The sequence below is a fragment of the Otolemur garnettii genome, unplaced genomic scaffold (assembly GCF_000181295.1).
Source record: "Otolemur garnettii isolate 467f Iridium unplaced genomic scaffold, OtoGar3 scaffold00011, whole genome shotgun sequence".
NCBI classification, from domain to species: domain Eukaryota; kingdom Metazoa; phylum Chordata; class Mammalia; order Primates; family Galagidae; genus Otolemur; species Otolemur garnettii.
The window spans coordinates 1,993,874-2,003,948 of NW_003852406.1; the positions used below are offsets into that span (position 1 = coordinate 1,993,874).

Genomic DNA, 10,075 nt, shown 5'->3' on the forward strand with positions numbered 1-10,075 from the left:
ACAGAAGACAATGGGTGAATGTGAGAAGTGCCACACAGCTGGGGTGGACAGGACTTGATAAAGGAAGGTTGGGTGGGGCAGGGCAGGGAGAAACCAGGAATGGCCTCTGGATTTCTGACTTGGACAATGGGGAGTCCTAGTCCACAAGCGTGTGAGAGGACAGTGGTGGTGTGGTCAGCAAAAATTGAAGTTAATGTCCTAAAGGACAGGGGGAGTAGGAAGACTAATGGCCAGATTCTGTGGATCTCTCAGTTCTCACCTGTCTTGAATGCCCCACGGGTTTGGGTGTAGTTTTGACCAACCTCTCTTTCCTTGAAACTCTCCCCTTCCCTCCCTAGATGACTTGTCCTCTCTTGATCACCCTCTTCATGCTGCTCAAACTTCTCCTCCGCATCCATGGGATACCTAAATCCTAAATTCTGTTCTACACTCTCCCTTTGGCAGGCTTGTCCTTGCCATGGGCCCCAGTGGTCATGGTAACAACCACAGTTTCTCCTCAGTCCTAACTATTCTACTTTCTGCTGGAGATTTCCACCTGGATCCTTTGAGCACAACACAGGCAAATGGAACTCATCCCCAACCCTAAACTTTTTCTGCCCTCACTTTCCTGCCTGTCATCATCACTCAGACTCCTCATTTCCAAGTAGAGAAGAAGCCAGCGGATTCTTCCTTCCGGGGGTGTCCCAGCTTCTCCTTCATTCCCATCTCTGTCCTCACTCTGCTTCTAGTCTGGTCTCCCTCCTCTCCGATCCTCTCTGAGCAGCATACTCCCTAAAGCACACCTCTGCACTTGTTAGTCGCCCCCTTTGTTTTTCTGCACCTCCACCTCATCTAGTCTGGTCTAGTAAGTCCAAGATGGGGCAAGGAATCTACATTTTTTAAAAGTGTGTTTTCACTGAAATAGGTGGTCCTCAGCAAATTTTGGGAAATACTGCAATGAAGAGCCCGTGAAGTAAATAAACAGCTTTCTAAAATACAAATGCTTGCGGGCTGCCCAGTAGAGGAATTCTTGGGGCCTTTACAGAGGAAGGCAGGCCTTCTCTGTTGGGCACCATAAGGAAAGATTCAGGGAAGAAAGTTCCACCAGGGTGGCACAGCTGACCAGGAGAAAGTATGCCAAAGGGACATGGCACAACGTCAAAATCAAATTTAGTCTATTATAATTTTTTTCCCCCAAGGCATCCCTAAACTTTCTCCCCGTCCAGGCACACCTGTAATCCTAGCACTCTGGGAGACCAAGGCAGATGGAGTGCTTATTCAAGTTCAAGACTAGCCTGAACAAGAGCAAGACCCTGTCTCTACTAAAAATAGAAAAATTAGCCAGATGTTGTGGCAGGCACCCATAGTCCCAGCTACTTGGGAGGCCGAGGCAAGAGGATCGCTTGAGCCCAGGAGTTTGAGGTTGCTATGAGCTGTGACACACCAGGACACTCTATAGCCTGGAGCAACAGAGTGAGACACTATCTCAAAAAAAAAAACAAAAAACAAAAAACAAAGAAAGTCCATTCTTCTCCTTCCCCCTGGGACCTACTGTGAGGCAGGCTCTGTGCTAAGCTTTCACACATATTTTTTCATTTTACCCTCTCCCTAACCATATGAGAAAGCTTACCAAGCACTATTTCTCTGGGAAATTTCATTGCCCCAAAGAACTGAAGTACAAACTAACCCTTGACTCACATCACTTTGCAAAATAGGGACAGCCTGTACTAATCCTGAAGTTTTGCTGCCTTCAAAAATTCTTTGCAACATTGTCAGGCAAGAAAAGGCTTCTAGGTTGAGAATGAAGCATCCCCTCTGTTGGTCTACCTCAGCCCTTGGTACTGCTTGTACTTTGCATAAAAGAAAAACGCCCAGCATGTTTGTCCAAGAAGAAGGCCTTCACAGCTCCTCTTTCAGGTATCCTGAAGTGAACAGTGAAAGACAAAGGGGTTAGAGACGTCTTCACATTCATATGCCATAGGTGGGGCAAAGAGCTAGCCACCTTCAGGGGCATACAAGTGATATAACTAAGGGAAGCTGGGCGGGAGGGGTGTAGGGCAGACTGGACTTCCAAGCTGTGGGCACCAGATTGCTCCCTGGGTGACGGAACTGTCCTATCCAGAGCAGGGTTGGTTCAATCCCATCCAGGTGATGACTCGGTACTGGCTTTAGAGTAATATAAACAGGAAAGTGAAGAGGAAGGCACATTGGGAAAATGACCCCAAGATTTATAGAAGATGAATGAAATAATGGAGGCCAGTTGGTGAAGCCCTGGTCCAACATGACCACCTGCCATCCAGAGGGGCCTCCGTAGACAAAAGGGTGAAGTTGGCAAAGCCAATGCTCTTTGGGCATTCTGTGCTCACCTTTTTCTTCTCACTGTTATTTTAAGACAATTTTTCTATTAGAAAAAAAGTTTTCATTATGATCTTTTTAAAAAGCACATCCAGCATTTCAATCAAGTAGAGACATCTAGCAAAGTATATTTGGTTCAGGGAGTGACAAATGTTGAAGGAAGAAGGGTAGGAAACAGAATGCGGTACATAGAAATGGGGGCTCTTGCCTGGGTTCCCCACTCAGTAGTTGTGTGGTCTGGGATGTGTCTGAGCCTCAGCTTCCTCCACTGTGAAATCAAGGGCTTGGACTCAACAGATCTCTAAGACTCCTTCTCACAGCTAATGCTCTATTATCCAGGGATATGGGAGGACTGAAGTGATCACTGGACGCGTGAAGGTCTCAAGAGAATGACAGGAGAACAGGTTAAACCTGCCAGGATTTTCCTAAGTTCTAGCAGAATTTACTTCTACATCTATCCAGTAAAGAAACAGGAAGACAAATGTAACACCCTCAATGCCAAGTTGTCAATTTCAGCTGAAATTATTTCCTCCCACCTATATCACCTCCCTCTTAACTGCCAATAATTTAGAAAAAAGGGAAATTCAGAAAGGCAGAAAGCATCTCCTTCAGCTGTGAGTACCAAACCACAGCTCCAAGGTCTGGCTTTATTATATATACACAGTGGGACTATCTCTCCAGGGAGATTCGTGTCTTTCCTGGAGTTACAAATCTCCCTCTCTCCAGGTAGGAGTTACCATGCTGTCTATGCATGTGGCAGGACTTTTTTCTCTTACACTTTTGTCCAGAGAGAATAGAGGATTAGCTCTTACTGCTTCTGCCACTATCATGTTGGACACCCAGTCCCAGTCTGGTCTGGCTGGCTAGACCACAAGAGCAATGCCATGCTTCTGGGATCCCAGCCACCATCACTCACCTCTTCCAATCCTGGCCTGTCCTCTGGACCAGCCCTCTCTCCATGCCTCCCTGCATTCCTACGCTTAGGTGGTATTCTCCAACCTCTCTCCTCTCCACACATACCGCCTCCACCCATGCCAGTATAACACCCTTCTTTCTGCCTTATTGGTGAACAGCTCAGTGCTAGTGAGAAGGTGCTAACGTGGAAGCTAAAGCACCCTGAAGGACATTCTTTCTTTCTCTGCTATCACGAAGATGCTAAAAATTATTTCCTTTAGGAAATACTTTCTAACCAAAACCAACCCTAATAGTAAGAGATTTCAGACAGGTAGGAAAGAAGACCTGGAATCTCAGAATTGTAGACTGCATTTTGTTCAGACTTCTTATTTTAAAAAATAAAGCCCAGAGAAGACAAGTGACTCCCCCAAGATCACACATTTGGCTGGTGTAGGAGCCATTATTTTAACCCAGGTCTTCTCACTCCCAGACTTCTGTTTTTGTATGGAAAAACTACTTGAGGTCGACATAACATTGTGGTACCATGGTCTACATCTAGTCTAGGCAATAGATAATTGACAACCAATAGCTGACTGGTTGAACAATAAGAGGCAACATTAGACAGGCAAGGCTGGATGGTAAGAGTATGCTGTGCCAGTTTCAAATTCACACAAATTCATATTTGCACACAAAGGTGCTGAAGGAAGGCCTATGTGAGCAAACATATTGCAATAAAGGTTCCTAGGGACTGTTATGGGTTGAATTGTGTCCCCCCAAAAGATATGTTGAAGCCTTAACTCCCAGAACCTTTGAGTGTGACCTTATCTGGTAAGAGGGTCTTTGCAGATGTAATCAAGTTAAGATGAGGGTGGGCCCTGATCCCGTAACTGATGTTCTCAGAGGGAGTTTGGCCATGTACACACAGGGAGATTACTGTGACAAAGCAGAGGCAGAGATAAGACTGACAGGTCTCCAAGCCAAGGATCACCACAAATTGCTGGCAACCACCAGAAACTGTAGGAGGCAAGAAGGACTCCTCCCCTAGAGCTTTTAGAGAGAGCGTGGCCCTGCTGATACCTTGATTTCAGACATCTAGCCTCTAGAACTATAACAGAATAGATTTCTATTGTTGGAAGCCACACAATTTGGGGTACTTGTTACCACAGCCTCAGGAAGCTAACAAGTCTGGAGAAACAGCTGGGCTGGGCTGACGTGAGGAGACTGAAATCATGCAAATGATTGCAACGGGGCAAGGCCTGTGGGTTGGCCCTTTAGAGAAAACGGTCCTTCATCCCTCTCCCCCACCCCACACGTCCCAGACTGCCTTTCTTGCTGGGAGGTAAGTGAGAGGGTGGGAAAGGAGGAGCGCTACAGTGAGAGGGCCCTGGATGGGAATCCTCAGCCTGCTGCTTGCTTGTTGAGAGGTGCACCTTAGGTCACAAACTCCTAGGGCCGCAGTGTCCTCACCCACAGTGTACAGCCTTCCTCAGAGATCTATTGTGGGAACCACTGTGGCTGCCTACTGAAGCTCTGTCAGCATTAATTTCTTTGCCTCTGTTGTATTAAGCCTTTGAACCATGCTGGGGCTGAGAAAGAAAACTTAACATTTCAGACACCTCCCACTTGGAGAGAGGAGCCCTAAGTCATTAAATACCAGCACTGGGAGGGACTCTCGAGGCCATCCTAGCCAATTCTCTCATTTTAGACATGAAAGCACCAGTCATGTTGTGTATCTTCCACACTCACCAGACTGTGTTGGGTACCTAGGGGGCCTGTAAGTGAATGTCTGACCATGGATGAAGTGACTTGGAAGAGCTCATAAAGAAATGCGACTTGGTCTGATGGTGGGAACAAAGTCACCATTTGACACCATTTAGTGGGCTCCACCCACCTCACCACTTTGCCCAGACTGGAATCTGACTGTTCAATGCCTGATTCAGTATCTGTCAAAGAACGTTTTGCTAGGCCGCCTTCCCCGAGAGACCTTCAGAGAGTTTAAAGTCTGAGTTGGAAGAAGAGTTGTTCAAAAATAGGTTCTCAGAATTCATGAAGTGTTTCCAACTGTATAATTAATTCTACCTCATAAGATCAAAAGAAGAGTCACGTTAACCCAAAGTCAACTCTAACTGAAGTAGATAGAAAATATAGTCTCCATTACAAAGAGAAAAGATACAAGAACTAAAGACCAACTATAACGACGCCCTTCTTTATTCCCACCCCAGCTATGGCCTTTTTCACTTACCCCACTTCATTACCCTCTGTAGGACTTAATACCATCTGAAATATTATATTTACTTGTTTCTGCATTTATTCAGTTAGGACCTATCTCCACTCACTGGAATGTTCCACAAGGGCTCAGATCTGGTCTGTTTTTCTTCTTGGTGTCTGGAGCTGATCAGTTTTATTCACTGATGCTCAGTGCCTACAACAGTGTCCGCTGCATCATTGGTTCACCGTACAGATTTGTTGAATAAATGAGTAAAATAGCAAGTAAGTTTGGGCAAGGAAAAAAGCAGTTGTATGACATGGATTAGGAGGTAGAATGGGGGGCCACATTTTTTTCTGCAAAACTTGCCCCTACATCCACTAGCCCACAGCCAGTGGTTCTCAACCTGTGGGTAGTGACCCACAGGAACTGTATTGAAGGGTCTTGATATTAGGAAGGTTGAGAACCACTGCCCTAGGCCAATTTGCCAGTAAGACCATTTCTCTCACCTCTCTGCTCTGAATCCATCATTACCAAGCAAGCTTTGATTTAAATTTATCTATTTGCTTTTTTCTACAGGTGGGAATATAGGGATCACAATTTTGGTTCACTTGGTATGGTATTTTTCACTGTAGAGTAATAGGCTGGCCTTTCATTTTTTAAAATTGGTTCCGATCTCAAAAGAATTCTGAGGAACAGAATATCAACCAGGATGGAAACCTGTGTTGAAGAAAGCTGAGAGCAGCACACAGGAGACTTGAGTTCTAGATCTCACTCTGCTTTTGACTCACCTGTGTGGCCTTAAAAAAAAAAATCACTTCTCTGGGGTTCAGGTTCCCCACAAAGGCATCAACCTTGCTAAACTCTGAGTCCTTTCCATCGTTCAAAGTTAGAATTCTATGAAAATTCATAAAGTAAGTTCTTCCATGTATTTTAACTCTGTAAGAGAATAGCTATTGGCAATCCTGTATGGTTCGTTTGGGTTATGGGGTCAGTATGTTTCCTGGGGTCTGTTTTCAGCACCATGAAAAGTCAGATGGTGTCCTCACCAAAAATCTAAAAGGCTAGCAGAGGCACTCCCCAGGGGAAGTGGAGACCACACAGCACCTCTTGTCACGTTTAAAGTGGTACTGGCCTATGAGTGTGGGGAGGAGCTGGGGGTACAAGAAAAAGGAACGGTGAGGCTGCAGATAGAGGATGTGCAATGAGAAGGCAGGTGTGGAGAGCCCTGGACTGGAGAGTCACTGTCCTCCCGTGAGGGCCTGGCACACACCTCCACTTGCCAAATGAGAACTTGCTCATAAACTTTGAGGAGACACATGAAAGTGTTTCTACTCTGAGCCACTTTGTGTGGGGAAGGGGAAGAGCTGAGTGTTCCGTATGTTTATCTTCTTTAGGAGTCTTAGTTACCCATTGGCCAACACTGCCCCTGCTCTCTCTGTAACCCTTCCAGCAGTAGGCCTTCCTTGAGATCCTAATTTTGTGTTTGTAATAACAGTTATTGAACTAGCTCTCCAGTTTATACCTTCTGATCAGACTTTTCACCTGAGTGCTAGTCCTATATGACTGCCCACCTACAAGTTAGCCTCTGGTAGATATCATTACTTTAAATTTGATATGTCACAAGCCAACTTAAAATAGGTCCCCTTCCTAACTCACTCTGTTTCTGCCACTGGCATCACTAATGTCATTCTGAGAGTTTCATTTGGAAGTTATTTTTCAGTCCTTATGACTCCCTGTCAATAATCATCTGCAGCCTCCATAAACAATTAACAGACTCATCAGTCTACCCACTGCTCAACAATTCTTTACTGTCTATTATTATTTGCATTGTGATCTGAAATTATCTGATGGATCACCCAAGGTTGTTGAGGCTTCTCTCACAGGCTCTTGAATTCATCCCCTTTCTCTCCTCCCCACCTTATTCCGTGTTCTTGTCCCCTCATGTCTAAACTCCAAAAGTATCTTTCTCACTGGCCTCCCACTTCAAGCCATGGCAAATAAAACAACAGATTGGCATTTCTAAAAGTATTTTCATCCAGTCATGTTTTGCCTACAAACCTAGGAGGGTTCTCATTTACCAATCAGTGTTTACAAACTCCTCATTTAGCATTTGAGAGCTTGGGTCACTGCTCCCTCGTCCCCAAACCACCCATGATCTGTCACCTTGTCACCCATGGCCCTCAGGAGTCGCTTTCCCTTTCAGGTCCACCCAGCAGTTCTCCTCTGAAGCCCAGACAGTGACTTTGTCCCTGTCCTTGCCCTACCTGGACTCTCCTTGCCACCAATCCAGACCCGGTATTTCTTCCAAGATGCACCTTCTCCTAAAGGTTCCCCACATAAATGAACCGCAGACCTCAAAAATCCTTCCCTTTTTTCTGAATTCCCTCAGCATTTTCTGAGTATTTTCCTCTCATTATTTCGTATGCATTTGTTGAGCTCCTAGATTGAAATTTGAGCTCCAGAAGGGCAGAGGTCAAATCTTCATTTACCCAGATTTTGACTGGGCAAGGACAGATGCAAGGCCAGTAAGATTCTGCACGTAACGCGTGGACAAGGCCTCATGCTGCAGCGTAGGCAGTGAAGGCAGTAAACATGCACCACAGAGCTGAGACCAGCTGTAGCACTAGGTTAGAGACTTAGCCATGTTTGGAGAAGTGTTTTTTAATGCTGAATTAAACTTTTAAAAAACAATTCAAGCCTTTACACCTCCATTATATTCATCGGAAACACAATGGCCAATATATCCTATCAAGACTCAATTACTAATCAGCTTTGAGGTCCTTGACTCTTCCCAGTCAGAATGCTTGGTCTAGTGGGGACAGCGAAATCAGCTGTCTCTATCAGATGTTGTCACTACAGCTGATAACTACCTACTCCTTAACATCAGTTCATGCCCTGGAACCAAAGGTTGTCTGACTTCAGTACAAGTCAGATATATGTAGGGAAATCGTGAATCCAGCTCCACTCCCCCTGGGTCCAGTTGCACAATGATGTCTTATCCAAACCTACAGCTCAGACACGTAATGTGCAGCCCCTCGCAGAAATAAAAGAAGATGCCTCTCTCCCCAGGAGCTCTCAGAGGCGCAGAGAGGGAACCAGACTTACCCTCACACAGTAGTTCATGCCTATCCCCAACAGGTGCTGCAGGAAGTGTCTGTCCGGCCTGCTCCTGGGGGGCGGCTCCCCAGGGCGGGGAAGGGGGCACCGGTCGGGGCTTGAGGCGTTTGCCCTGTGCCCCACCGGGTCTGGCTGCAGTGAAGGTGCCGACTCAACCCTATTTAGGCTGGTTTCGGGGGAAGCGGGGCTGCTGGGTGCCGGGTCCTGGCTTTCCTGGAGCTTCAGCCGCGGCACCTCTTTGGTACCCAGGCAGAAGTTTTTTAGACTCAGCAAAGTGGCTGGGTTGGCCAGCTTCATGCTCGCCATGCGGGGGATCAGGGTGCACAGTGGGGTGGGGCTCTCCTGGGATGCCAAGGTGGCATCTTCAGCCGGCAGGTGAGGGGCCAGGGTGGGGTAGGGAGGCTGCTGTGAGCTCTTGTTCCCGCCCGAGCCTCCGGGGCTGCCCTCGTCCAAGGACGTGCTGGACTCGTTCCGAAAGCGGCTGTACTTGGCCCTGTGCAGCATCCCGGGGTGTCCGAAGAGTCCTACATACAGCACGAGTCCTGCCAGGCTGTCCTGGCCGCGTTCTCGCATAGCCTTGGCAGCCCTGGCACAGGATACTGTGGCATAAATCGCCTCCTGGTCCAGTAGATAAACGGTTCGGACACCAAACGCCTCGGCGCCCCGAGCACCTCCAGGCAGCCCCCTCTCCAACTCTGCCTTCGCCCTCGCCCGCCTGGCTCCGGCCGCTCAAGGGTGACAGCCCAGGGAGGAAAGCGCCTCCCCGGCTCTGATTTCAGCTCCTCCCTGCCCAGGCAGCCGCACCGCTCTTCTCGCCTGGGTTCCTTGCTGGGAAAGCCTGGACCCAGACTCCGGGTGGCGGGGGTCGTTCACAGCCAACTCTCAGGCACAAAACCCGGCGAGCACCCGGCCCAGCCGCCCTGCCGCATCCTCGCAGGAGCCCGGTAGAAATACTTAGCGCCCTCCACCCGCTAGCCTTCCCTTCTGCACACAGCAACTTTCAAACCTGCCCCCTTCGGCTCCCACAGGGCGGGGCAATGACTGGCCTATTAACCCTTTATTTGTTCCAGTGATTGTTCATTTTAAAAGGAAAAAAGAAATGTCTGTATGAGCCAAAGGTCCTGCTGCCTGGGTCCGTCGATTCTGCTGGCTGCCTTCCCTGGGAAGATCTTTGCCTCGCATCCCGTTCTAGGCCCGGCCGGGAGTACTAGAGACGAGCGCCGCTCCGCATTGTCTCACTGAGTAGCGATCGGTCGGTGCTCCTCAGATTCCCCTCCTGGCCTGCCCACCCCTCGCTCAGAGCTTCCCTCCCTCCTCGACTCCTCTGTGAGCTTTTTTCAGAAGCTCATTCGCTGCCCAAGGCTGAGATGTGCAGGATGATGCACACAGTGTTGAAATTTTTATGAATGAACTTTGCCGAATGAATTTCTCTCTGTGTGCAAGCTAATAAATCTGTGAATGAAGCTGAGAATAGCTGTAATTGACTGACGGTCTCAGAGGTGCTGGGTTTTTATCCAATCA

General features: G+C 47.7%; 1 protein-coding gene across 1 annotated transcript in view; it reads right to left on the bottom strand.

The window, feature by feature from the left end:
• SHC4 (SHC adaptor protein 4) overlaps positions 1 to 9,127 on the bottom strand; it is a 123,050-nt gene extending 113,923 nt beyond the window's left edge. Inside the window, exon 1 of the mRNA XM_003784340.2 lies at positions 8,543 to 9,127. Within this exon, the coding sequence (XP_003784388.1) occupies positions 8,543 to 9,127 (585 nt within the window). The remainder of the gene's footprint in view (positions 1 to 8,542) is intronic.
• Positions 9,128 to 10,075: the final 948 nt, after the last annotated feature.